Raw genomic sequence first — 13,008 nt, 5'->3', positions numbered from 1 at the left:
CCAGAGCAGGTGGGGAGCTCTGTGGTCTGGTATCTCGGGTCTCAGAGGGCCCCAAGCCTCTCCTGAGTAGGGGAGAATCACCTCAGGGTGTGGCCATGCCCTCCCACCCACGTGGGGACCTTGTAGCCTCATCTCCAGGGCACAGGAACTGCAGGAGCTTTTGTCTGCAGTGGGTGGAAGAGTAGGCTTGGATGCTTAGTGTCTGTGAAACACCGTCCCCCAGAGGCTTGGCACCAGCAAGAAAGTAGAGGAGAAGAGCAAGGATGCAGAGGTACAGGCATTCGAATGAGGGCCCTGGAGGGCTGTGTCTTGCTTTGTGTCTCTCCTCCCGGATTTTGAGGACAGCAGCCCAGTTGATAAGGACTTTCAAATGTTCGAATGAGAAAGGGCAACTGAGCCTGTCTCCACCACTAACAGGGCTTTGGAGATAGAAAGGTGTGTTCCCACTTAAAGGTGCGCAAACAGCAGAGTCAGGGTGAGCCTTGCCCCTCCCGACGGAGTCCGGGGCAACTCCGGGGTAATGTTTCGCTGGATGAAGCCACACATTCCGTGTCTTTTAAAATCCCCCGTGGATCCACGTCCTGTACTTGAAACTGAGCCAGAATCAACTGACCTTTGTCCCTGAGGCAAAGATCTGGTTCAGGAGCCCGGTCCAGGGACATGAGGACAGAGTGGATCTGAGCTCTTCTAAAGTAGGAAACCTCACGTCGCACTCCAGATCCATCAGAGCCGGGGAGACACCGCCACACCCAGCTCACTGTGACAGCAGAGATGGATCTGGACATGAAGGTGTGGAAGCGAGTGTTCCAGGAATTAATTCGGGAGGTGAAGCCGTGGCACACGTGGCAACTCACACTGGACAAAAGCCTTCTTCCTAACATCCTGAAGCCAGGGTGGGCACAATACCAGCAGTGGACCTTCGCCTGGTGAGTAGGGAGTGCGATGGTAATATTCCAGAAAATTCTTGCTCATTTCTTCTTACTTCATACTCTCGTAACTTTTCTTCTGCTCATGCTTGTAAATTGGAGATTACAGGAAGGTGCCCATCATCCAAGACGCTTTATCTTCATTAAAAATTTTTTCCTTATTACACTGAACCGCAAAATGAAAGCAAGACTGAGCTAATGCTCAGAGAGAGAAAAAACAAGCTGTGAGCGGTAAGGGTGAGAAGAAGGGAGGAAAAGAGAAGGGGAGGAACGGAGGCTATTGCGCTCAACTGCACGAGAGCTGGATGAGCACGGCTCAGGACACATGCTCCCTGCTTTGGGGACACCTGGGATCCAACACAGAGTCTGTGGGGGAGAGACCCTGTGTGCTAAGACCCCCTCAGAGAAGGGGCGGAGGGCAGTGGGGAGCTGAGCAACACACAGCAAACCTTGCCCCTGTCTACTCCGAGCTGATGGAGTTTAATTTTTTAAAACTGAATTTTCCCTATTCATTTATTTTTGCCTGTGCTGGGTCTTCACTGCTTTTGTACAGGCTTCTCGCTGCAGTGGGCTCTCTTGTTGCAGAGCACAGGCTGTAAGCACGCGGGCGTCAGTAGTTGCAGCATGTGGACTCAGCAGTTGTGGTACACAGGCTTTAGATGCTCTGAGGCCTGTGGGATCTTCCCCAACCAGGGGCTGAACCCATGACCCCTGCACTGGCAGGCGGATTCCTATCCACTGCACCACTGCAGAAGTCTGATGGAGTCTTTTTTAAAATAGGACCCTCTGAGGTCATTCAAAGTCTAGCCCTCTCTTTTCCAGTTGGGAGAGTGGAACCTCAAGGATTGGGGGTGGGGGCCTGGGACTCTATTCTGGGGCTGGGGCCGTGCTCAATCCCTTCTCCGTGAGAGGGTCCAGGCTGAGGAAGCAGAGATCTTCTCTCCTGGTGGCGCATGTTTTCCCAGGCCAGGAACATCAGAGCAGAGTCTCAGCTCACTGCTTACAGTCTGGAGGCTGAAAGTCCAAGATCAAGGTGCCAGCTGCTCTTCTGGGCCACAGGCTTCTTGTTGTGTCCTTACGTGGTAGAAGGAGCTAAGGTGCTCTGCGGGCTTGCTTCTGTAGGAGCACTAATCTCATTCCCCAGGGCTCTGCCCTTACATCTTAATCACCTCCCAAAGGCTCCACTTTCTAACACCATCACCTTGGGTGTTAGGATCCCAACATGGGAATTTGGGTACACAAACATTCAGACTGCAGCACTTATCCACATCCACTTGTATCTATTTGTGGATTTCAGTTCAGGGTTCTTGGGACTCTTGCACACGTAGCCTCTGATCCACTTGTATCTACATGTGAGGAAGCCTTGGTTTGGGGTCAAGAGACTGGAGCTCCAGTCTTGGCTCTTCCACCTGCTGGGTCTCCGGGCATGACACGAGTCCAGGGTGTGCCTCATCTCTAAAATGATCGCACTGGGCTTGGAATTTGCCCAAAGTCCCTTCCAGCTTCAAGGGTTTGTGATTTGCTGCTTTCATGGCAAACATACCCGAGGGTCACACTGCGTGTCAGTGGCACAATGGAGATAGGAATGTGGGGCTCAGGATTTCTTCGCCGCTAATCCGTGACCCATATCAAATCACGTCTCTGTGTGTCGTTCCCACACAGCCCCCAACTTGGGCACATTGAGCCAAGTAACAGGCCTTGTCTTCTGTCTTCTTAGGTTCCAGTGCTCCTTGTGCTCTCGAAATTGGGCCTCCGCCCAAGTTCAGGTCCTTTTCCACATGCATTGGAGTAAGGGGGAATCCAGGGGGCAGGTGAAGATGAGAGTCTTTGCCCAGAGATGTCAGAAGTGCTCCCAGCCTTCGTTTGAGGTTCCCCAGTTCACAGAAGAGAACATCTCAAGGATCCTGAACAACCTGGTGTTGCAAATTCTGAAGAAATGCTACAGAGAAGGAATTAAGTTCGTGAAGAGTCCTATGATCAAGGACGTTGCTCTCAAAGGGCCACATAACAGTGACAACTGCGAGGCATGTCTGCAGGGCTTTTGTGTCCAGAATGACATAGGTCTGGCCTTGCAGTCCCCCATAGCCCTGTCATTTCCCACAATAAGCTCACCCACCCTCGGGATCACCGCTGAAATGCCTTCTCCCATGAGTGGGAGCACCAGCGGGGAGGCAGTGAAGAAAAAGAAGGTATTACCCAGATCGTGGTTTCCTGAGCCCACAGCAGCTGAGAGCCTCCCTACTGCCTGGAGCCCAAGAACAAACACCAGTTTCCAGAGGGAGAGAAGAGACCATGATTCCTCCTGCGATCAGAGCTTCTATCCCCACCCAGCCCAGCATCCCAGGAGCACAGGCATGCGTTGCTGCTGTTTTATCCTAATTTTAATTGTAATTATAATCATCATCATAACTGTAATTGTGGTAAAAGTCACTATCTGAGCCTCAAAAGCGTGATCAGTGAGTTTAAAAAATCAGACACACAGTCATCTACTGTATAATCCCACTGATGCAAAATATTCAGATTAGGTAAATCTAGAGACAGGAAGTAGACTTGGGGATGCCAATCAAAGGATGGGGAAAAAGATAGGAGGGGGGTTCAGGATGGGGAACACATGTACACCCGTGGCGGATTCATGTCAATGTATGGCAAAACCAATACAATATTGTAAAGTAATTAGCCTCCAATTAAAATAAATTTATATTTTAAAAAAAGGATGGGGAAAGGGGAAATGATGAATGACTATATAATCTATATGTTTTTTTGGGGGGGTGACAGAAATGTTTTAGAAGTGATGGCTGCATAACACTGTGAATGCACCACATGCCACTGCATTGTTCGCTTTAAAGTGGTTAATTTAATGTAAAGCTCACCTCAATGGGGGAAAAAAAAAAAACACTGCAATTTCATATTCTCTACAAAACTGAGACTGAGGCATTTATGGCCCATGGAACCATTTGGAAATTTCATGAAACCCCAGGCCCCTCTCACCAGAAAATTTTGCACAGATCCTCTGTTGTCAGTCTGTGGAGGTGTTTACTGTTCAAAGCATTTGCCTGAAAATCTGGGTTCTAGGTCAGAGTTCTCCACTGAGGTGCTAACACACAGTTGAGGGGTGAGGCAGAAAGTTCCACCATGGTCAGCAGTTTTCCTTCCAAGGTCCATTTAACTTATTCTTTGTACTTTACTATTTCTTGTCACATGTTTTGTAATGTATGTTATTAGTAGAATGTGATAGTGATGTGATAAATAAATACACAGCCATTTGGCGTGTGTGTTCAATTTCTTTTTTTTTTTTTTTATTTTTCAGTGGGTTTTGTCATACATTGATATGAATCAGTCATAGAGTTACACGTATTCCCCATCCCGATCCCCCCTCCCACCTCCCTCTCCACCCGATTCCTCTTTCAATTTCTCATTGATAGGGTTGCACAGTCAAAATCATCAGGGTTGGGGAGACCCTCCTCTGAAGGACCAAGGGTGGAAGCCTGTGCATGGATTCTCAGCAAGATTCTGAAATGCAGTTGTTTTTTGTACAAGTTTGCTGTTCTGATTAATGAGAACTATTTTAAGACTCATTCTCACATTTTCTTTTAATTGTAGAAATAGGAATCCTCCTGTTTACATGGCTAAAATGAAAGCAGAAGTCATTTACAGCAAATGCTCCTCTTCCCTTACCCTTGTCCCCTTCTCCATCCATCTGCCCCCCTCATCAATGTCAGTGATTTCTGCAAGCACAGGGTTGGTCTGGTCCAGCCCCAGCCTGCAGGCTGCTCCCTCCGGGGCAATCTCTACAACTACTTCATTTTGCAAAACTGAAGCTTTGTAGCCATTAAACAACAACTCCCCAGGTTCTCCTTCCCCCGGGTCCTGCTAACCAACATTCTTCTGTCTGTTTCTTTAAATCTGACTAGGTATCTCATATATGTGGAATTATATAGTGTTTGTCTTCTTGTAACTGGTTCATTTCACTTAGCATAATACCCTCAAGTTCACCCATGTTGACAGGATTTCACTTCCTTTGTGGGGCTGAATAATATTCCACTCTATGTATGTAGCATATTTTGTTTATCCAGTCATCTGTTGATAGACACTTGGGTTGCTTCCACCTCTTGGATGTTGGAACTACTGCTTCTGTGAACTTGGGTGCACAAATCTGAGACTCTGCTTGCAACTCTTTTGGATATTTACTCAGAAGTGGAACTGCAAGATCATATGGTAATTCTATTTTAATTTTTTGAGGAACCTCCAAACTGTTCCGTAACCGCACCATTTTACAATCCCAACATAAGGATTCCAATTTCTTCACATTCTAGCCAACATTTATTTCATTTATTTTCTGGGTTTTTTTTAATAGGTAATCACCGTATCAATGGTGTAAGGTGATATCTTATAGTATTTTTGATTTGCATTTCTAGACAATGCAATTTTTTATGATGTAAGTTTAATCTTCCAAGGCAATATCAGAAATAATATTTGTAAGAAGTCAGCACAGAGATAACTACTGGGAACACAACACAAGTGTGTGGGTAAATTTTTCACAGACTTGAGCACAGTCTACCCACCTGTATTAGACAAGCTGCTATTAGACTTAAAATGAATAGCAGGACAAGACCGAACAAATACAAGCCTAAGAAACAAGCATATAAGAGAAATGAGGGGCTCCCACAGCCCATAAACACCCGGAAGCTGGGTGACCAGTGAGGTGGGGAAGGCATGCTGGATCATTAACGTAAAAAGGGGTTCAGGGCTTCCCTGATGCCTCAGTGGTAAAGAATCCACCTGCCAGTTCAGGACACACTGGTTTGATCTCTGGTCCGGGAAGATCCCATACGCCTCAGAGCAGCTAAAGCTCCTGTGCCACAACTATTGAGCCTGGGCTCTAGAAGCCAGGAGCCACAATGACTGCACCCACGTGCCGTAGCTTCTGAAGCTTGCGTGCCCTAGAGCCCATGTTCCACAAGAGAAGCCCCCACAGTGAGAAACCTGCGCACCGCAACCAGAGAAAAAGCCTGGGCAGCAACAAAGACCTAGCACAGCCAAAAATAAAAATGAGATTAAATTTTTTTAATTAAAATTGTTTTTAAAAAGGGGGTTCCTAGTGGAAGGCAAATCATTAAATCTTAAAAGTGGGGATCAGCCTTAAAGATTGTCTTCCCCAACTCTATTTTTTGCAGGTGGGGAAAATGAGACTCCCCCAAAGTGAAGTGATTTTTCTCAGGACAGTACAGTGTATTTGTAAAAGAGCTGGCCTTGCAATCCTAGCTCCTTGAGTTCCAGTGTTGACTACTGGTCCCTTCAGGAGGTTACCAAATATATTCAGAAAGTCACAAGAATAAACACGCTCTCAGTGAGAACCAGATCTATTTTGGACCAATTCATCACTAGTACCTGAGTTACAGGAGCTACCTGGGGTTGACCAGTTACAAGCGAAAATGGATTGTGGTGTAGCAGCTGATTAGTAAAGACTGAAATCCTAACCCCAGACAGTATCCCTCCTTCCCTCAAAGCCACACCTCTACCGGTGCAGGCTCAGCCTTGGGTCCTCTCTGTCCTCCTGGTGAATTTCACAAGTCAAGGCAAGTTCATCTATGTAACATCATATCTTCTTTGGTCCCAGTACCAGGGTTCTGCTACTTTCTTTCCTAAGAATTATGAGTGGTGCTAAGTTCTACTCAACTTCTTATTTTCTTCTTCTGTAATGTATATTACACTGCAATAAAATGACAGAAGCATCTCAAATTTTCATTCTGATGACACAGCTGGAGACTCTAAGCAGAGATATTTGAGTTGCCTACGAACACTAAAGTTTGGCACCATTTCAAATTTTAAAGCTTAGATGTAATTTCCTAATTTTTAGAAATAAAACCAATATACATACCGTAAAATAAGCATTTAAATCTATGTACACCGCAGGACAATAACTAAGAAGACACACAGATGGCCAAAAAGCACATGACAAACTGTTCTACATCACTAATTATTAGAGAAACGCAAGTCAAAACTTCAGTGAGGTATCACATCACACGGGTCAGAAAGTGTGACATCATCAAAAAAATCTACGAACAATAAATGCTGGAAATCGTGGGGAGAAAAGGGAACCCTCCTAAAGTGTTGATGGGAATGTAAATTGGCACAGCCACTGTGGAGAACAGTGTGTGTGTTCGGTCGCTCAGTCATGTTTGACCCTTTGTGATCCTATGGACTGTAGTCTACCAGGCCCCTCTGTCCATGGGAGTTTCCCGGCAAGAGTACTGGAGTGGGTTGCCATTTCCTTCTCTAGGGGATCTTCCCAACCCTGAGACTGAACCCACATCTCCTGCGTTGGCAGGCAGATTCTTTACCACTGAACCACCAGGAAAGCTGGAAAACAGTATGGTGTTTCCCTAAAAAATCAAAAATAGAGCTACCATATGATCCAGCAATCCCATTCCTGGACATATATCTGATGTAAAACATACTTCTAAAATATACATGCACCCCAGTGCGTCCAGGAGAACTATTTACAACACCCAAGACATGGAAGCAATCTAAATGTCCATTGACAGAGGAAAGTATAAACATGTGGTATGTGTATACAATGAAATATTACTCAGCCATAAAAAAAGAATGAAATAATGCCATTTGCTGCAACATGGATGGACCTAGAGATCATCAAACTAAGAGAACTAAGTCAGACAGAAAGGCAAATATCACATATATCACTCATATGTGGAATCTAATTTTTAAAAACAATACAAATGAACTTCTTTATGAAACAGAAACAGACTCTACAGGTTTCAAAAACAAACTTTCAGTTACCAAAGGGGAAATGTGGGGGGAGGGATAAATTAGCAGCTTGGGGTTAACATACATACACTATGAGAAAGATAACCTACCGTAGAACACAGGAACTCTACTCAATATTCTGTAATAAGCTATAAAGAATCTGAAAAAGAATGAACACATGTATAACTGAATCACTTTGCTGTACACCTATAACTAACACAACATCATACATCAACTACGCTTCAATTTTTTTAAAAAATCACTCAAAGATCTAAGTTTTCTTTCCACTCAAAAGTAGGGAGATGCACCAAGGCAGGAAAGAATAGGAGGGAAAGATAGTAACCGATATCCAGAGATGACTCCTCACAGCCCTAAGTTACCCTAAACTGGTGTTCGGCAAGCATGTCAAACGGTCATTCCAGACAGCTAAAGTCAAGGAATCGAGTGTAGGTCTTGTTATTAATTAAAACGCACTACTCAATGATTTCACCAAGTGTCTTTACCCCTTTACTTTCAACATATGAAAAATGGGCATCATAATAAGCTTGTGGAACCAGAACATTTTTCTCCCAAGAATTATATTTTCTTTCATTCATATTGCTTTAATATTCATACCTATAGTCTATGTAAATTACTTTTCCAAATTATGAGTCAATCCATATGCATCATGTAAAATGTTCAGATCTCTCTTATTTCCACTAAGATGCTTACTCTACTTTAGAATCTTTCTGCATTTTTACATTTATATGAGTAAAGAGTATTTCTACAAGCCTCATATTTAGTCTATATTTCTTTAGTTGTGTTATTAAACATAAGAAACATTATGGGATGTTATGTAATATGAAATAATTACATATCACTGTATTCAATACTTTTCCAGTTATTTTTATGTAAGATTGATATAAGGGTCTTTTTTGCACAAGACTGGTTTTATTGAAATAAATTTTACATGAGTTATGGACAGTCAATTTATGTGAAAGCCCTCATTTCCCCCCTTTTGAGATATATTTTCCATTTGGCTGTTATGTAACATATACTGTGGCGTGAAATAAAATCCCAAAGTCATTCACATAGTACAACTGATAAACTTGCATTATATTTTTAAAGTGCTATAAATAAAAACACAACTGCTTGAGGTTCAATTAAAGTGACTTCTCATTTAACTGAGAAAAGAGATTCTCCTGCTCTTTTCATCTCTTAACCTACCTCTCAGAGTTTGCCTTTAGGTTGAAGCAATGCTCTATGGGACCATTACTGCATGGCTTTAGACTGTTCTGCCTGCTTTATATCTGTCGAGGATAAAATATTTAGAAGTATGATTAAACCTATGAAGACGAAATACTGAGTGTCAGTATTAACCACTTTGGTTCTTCAGATAAAGAAATAAAACTTGCTCATTTCTAGTCCCGATTAACTTTTGAAAAACCCAACTGACTTGACTTGCGCTGTCCAGCCTGGTAGTTACCTTTGACTATTTCAATTTAAATGTAATTAAAAATTTCTTCTTCAGTCACACCAGACATTGTTCAAGAGCCCAAGAAGCGCATACATCTGTCAGTTACTAAATTAGACAGCACAGACGCAGAGCGCTTCCTTCACAGCAGAAAGTTCTATTGGATAGCGCTCGGCTAGACCACAGAGGAGTGGATTGATATAAACATATATGAATATACACAATTTTTCCATCTTAGTCACAAAAGTTACTTGTTTAAACTTATCTTCAACATATTCACAATCTTGTTTATTTTAGCCCAAGATAATAGTATAAAAATAGATATCTGTATAATTTCTCCAAATCCTATCATGTGATACCAAAGTTCAAAGCCCTCTAATGAACTCCTTCTTTGCCAATGGAAACTCAGTCTCCTTTGCTCTCTCTGGACCACAGTGGCTCACCCGTGAGCAAAGCCTTCCTGAGGCACCTGCAGGGAAGCCTTGAGAGGGACTCCTCATCAGTGTGGACTAGTCATTCCTGCTACCTCATATGACCATCTTGGAGGATGGGTCCCTGGAGGCAATGCCTCTGCTCCGTGCTCTGGCATGCATCCTGGGACCCCCAGGAGGCCCACTCGTGGCAGGCTGACCATCCATGTAGGCCCCACCAGGCTTCCCATAATCAGCCAGGCCCACACATCCTCCACTAGAGCCACCGGGGCACCATCTGAGTCCAATGCCTGGGCAGACAATCCAGCCCGTCTTTCTACCTTCAAGGCCCAGATTATACCTAAAGTCTTTCCTGAAAGCCTAAACTCGGTAAAATACAACTTAAAACACATGAAAATAGCAATTTGTATAAACTCAAGGAAAACATCCTCAGTAAAAGAAATGATGCATTAAAATTCTTTCAAAATAACAAAATTAACTCTCATCTGATTAGTTCAATATAAATACTCTTTTCAATACCCCTTTATCCCTGGATCTCTGAAAACAATGCAGTCAACTTCAAAATTTGGTCTTTTAAGTGATAATTTTAAAAAATAACACATTTTCTAAAACATTAAATGTGTATTATTTGGAAACAAGTAAATGCAAATGAACCTTTAAATATCAATATATAAACCGATTTATCGATTCTCCAGTCCACAGAGGTATTCACATATTTGAAATTTGAAAATCATTTTTCCTAACAACTATGACAGTGGTTTCTAGACTTTGCCATTAAGCCCAAGCCATTATTCCTCTATGACAACCCACAACAGGAAGATTTATAGCTCCACAGGTCAGGATTCTGTATATTCTCCACAGGTCAGAAGATTCTGTAGTCTTCTGATGGATGGCATCAAAGCTGAAGGCTGAAAGATACTTTAGTGGTATAGCTGGGAACAGATTCTGCAACAAAAAGAAAAAAATATACTCAACCATTCCACATCTTATTATGAAGTGTAACTACATCAAAATGCAAATCACTGCCATTTCATACTCCAAGTATAGAGATAAATGCATTTATTTATCACCATTAAGTCAATCACGACAAATGTATAGTCATGCTTTAGAGATATTTAGACTCAAGATAGAAAGAAGAATGCATTATTTAAGATTGATTTTTAATTTTTAAATTTATATATATTCTTTTCTGCACTGTGTCTTTGTTGCAGCATGCAAGTTTAGTTGCTCTGTGTCATATAGGATTTAGTTCCTCAACCAGGTATCAAACCTGTGTCCCCTGCCTTGGAAGGTGGATTCTTAACCACGGGACCACCAGGGAAGTCCTGAAGATAAACTTATTACTAATTCTCATTCTTTTGCAATCTTTCCAACCACCTTACACAAGCTACGTCAACATACTGGAAATTGTATGAGCCTAAAATAATAAAAGTTGATAAAATAGAAATATATGGCCAAGAACTATAGATGCCAGGTATAAGGGAATATGGTTTATAAGAGAAGTCTGGGCTATTCCTAAACCAAGCACCATCTTATTAATAATTTATCATTATTGCTCTTCCCACTGGTTACTGCATACTCTTTCTCTCTTCACAGCCAACTTTTTTCAAAGGCCAGTCTATGCCAATGGTTCTCAGACTCAAAGCATCAGTATCACCTGGGAACTTGTTAGAAATGCACATTCTCAGGCCTCACTCCAGACCTGATGACTCAAAAACTCTCATGTAGCTGATCTCATGTTCACTAAAGTGTGAGGACCAGGGAGAGGCCTCACTTCTTCAACATTCTTGAATCGTACAAGGTTGGACATCCACACAGACTCACTAAATCTACTTTTTAAAACAAATTTATTTATTTATTTATTTATTTTGGCTGCACCCTGCGGCATGTGGGATCTTAGTTCCCTAACCAGGGATTGAACCCTCACCCCCTGCATTGGAAGGCAAAGTCTTAACCACTCGGCCACCAAGGAAGTCCCACTAAATCTATGTTCTTTCCCTTACAGTGATGAACTCTCTAACTCAGACATTAACCTGAAAGGGAAGGAGAGAAAAGAGAGAAGACAGCACGATGAAGAAGAAAGAAACTTAAAAAAAGTCAAAGCATATGTCCAACCACATCTAGGTTGATCTATTAAGAAATCACCATTTTTGTAGGTCAAACACAGCTGAATATTGGCAATATCGTTTAGTTCAACCTAATATGAATATATGAAGGATGTGTGAGTGTGTGCGTGCATGCTCAGTTGCTCATTCATGTCTGACTCTTTGCGACCCTACTGACTGTAGCCCACCAGGCTCCTCTGTTCATGAGATATCCCAGGCAAGAATACTGGAGTGGGTTGCCACTTCCTTCTCCAGGAGACCTTCCCTACCCAGGGATTCGAACCCACATCTTCTGCATCTCCTGCATTGCAGGCAGATTCTTTTACCTCTGAGCCACCAGGAAGCCCATATAAAGGATAGAATTATAATTATTCAGAAATAAACAAATGAATTCAAAACCTATTATCACTAAAGTTAACTTTTAAAATCAAACCATTTTTATTGCTGGCCACATAGATGGAAAGATTAATACCTATTTTCTCTAATCCATTCTTACATTTTTATAATAACACTATAACAGAATTATGAACAAATGAATAAAATACAAGAAAGTTTTCTGCAAGAGGAAAATTATACAACCCAAAGATAAATTTTGACAAATAAATGGTTCTGGTATTTCAGTTTCATGTTTAATATAAATTTATAATTTATTTCATAAGATTTCAGGATTCAGGATTAAGGATGGATGAACACATGAGAGATAACTGTATAGAAATATTCTTATTTTAACTGGAAAAATTTTACTTTGCCAATAAATGGTATTTTTCATTAATGTCATGAGATACTTGAATACCTGACTGTGACTTATCATCTTCAGATTCCTACTAACAAGGGAGCAGTAAGCTCACATGTATGATACTTTCTGAGAGTGACTGAGGGAACCTGTCCACAAGTGATGTCTTCAGAGTCACAGAGCCAGGGCTACATCCTCCCTAAATCCACATGCATGACATCTTTCATTCAGGTCTGCACCCAGCTTATCAAAAAAAAGATAACTTGTGGGCACCCACACTCAGAAAAGGAAAAAAAAAAGAAAAGAGGCAGCAAAAAAGAGGAGCAAAGACTAATTGATGCCTTTCCTTGAGTCTATGTTTCTGACAGGAGGAAGGGGCTCTAAGGCTTCTGGAACACTTTGAAAACAGCCACTGGGAAAAACACTTCCACCCTTTCTTGAGGTACTGTGACCACCCTGTTTCCTCTGTATCATTTAGTTATGGGAAACCAAAACTAAATGCACCTACTTACTAATCGGCCAGGTGGTACTAGTGGTAAAGAACCAGCCTGCCAATGGAAATGTAAGGGATGTGGGTTCAATCCCTGGGTTAGGA

General features: G+C 42.2%; 2 protein-coding genes across 4 annotated transcripts in view; one reads left to right on the top strand and one right to left on the bottom strand.

Moving 5' to 3' along the window:
• Positions 1 to 771: 771 nt before the first annotated feature.
• Positions 772 to 3,364, top strand: RTP3 (receptor transporter protein 3). Its single transcript, XM_065935046.1, has 2 exons — positions 772 to 926; positions 2,644 to 3,364. Exons 1-2 carry the CDS (start codon positions 772 to 774, stop codon positions 3,362 to 3,364), a joined length of 876 nt encoding a protein of 291 aa, XP_065791118.1.
• Positions 3,365 to 4,329: 965 nt separating this feature from the next.
• LRRC2 (leucine rich repeat containing 2) overlaps positions 4,330 to 13,008 on the bottom strand; it is a 39,590-nt gene continuing 30,911 nt past the window's right edge. For all 3 annotated transcript variants that reach the window (XM_065933870.1, XM_065933868.1, XM_065933869.1), the window contains one exon: positions 4,330 to 10,520. In XM_065933870.1, coding sequence (XP_065789942.1) covers positions 10,350 to 10,520 — 171 coding nt within the window. In that variant the 3' untranslated portion in view covers positions 4,330 to 10,349. The remainder of the gene's footprint in view (positions 10,521 to 13,008) is intronic.

The sequence above is a fragment of the Muntiacus reevesi genome, chromosome 4, assembly GCF_963930625.1.
Source record: "Muntiacus reevesi chromosome 4, mMunRee1.1, whole genome shotgun sequence".
NCBI classification, from domain to species: domain Eukaryota; kingdom Metazoa; phylum Chordata; class Mammalia; order Artiodactyla; family Cervidae; genus Muntiacus; species Muntiacus reevesi.
The sequence above is the reverse complement of the archived record's forward strand: the minus strand, read 5'-3'. Positions and strand labels throughout refer to the sequence as shown.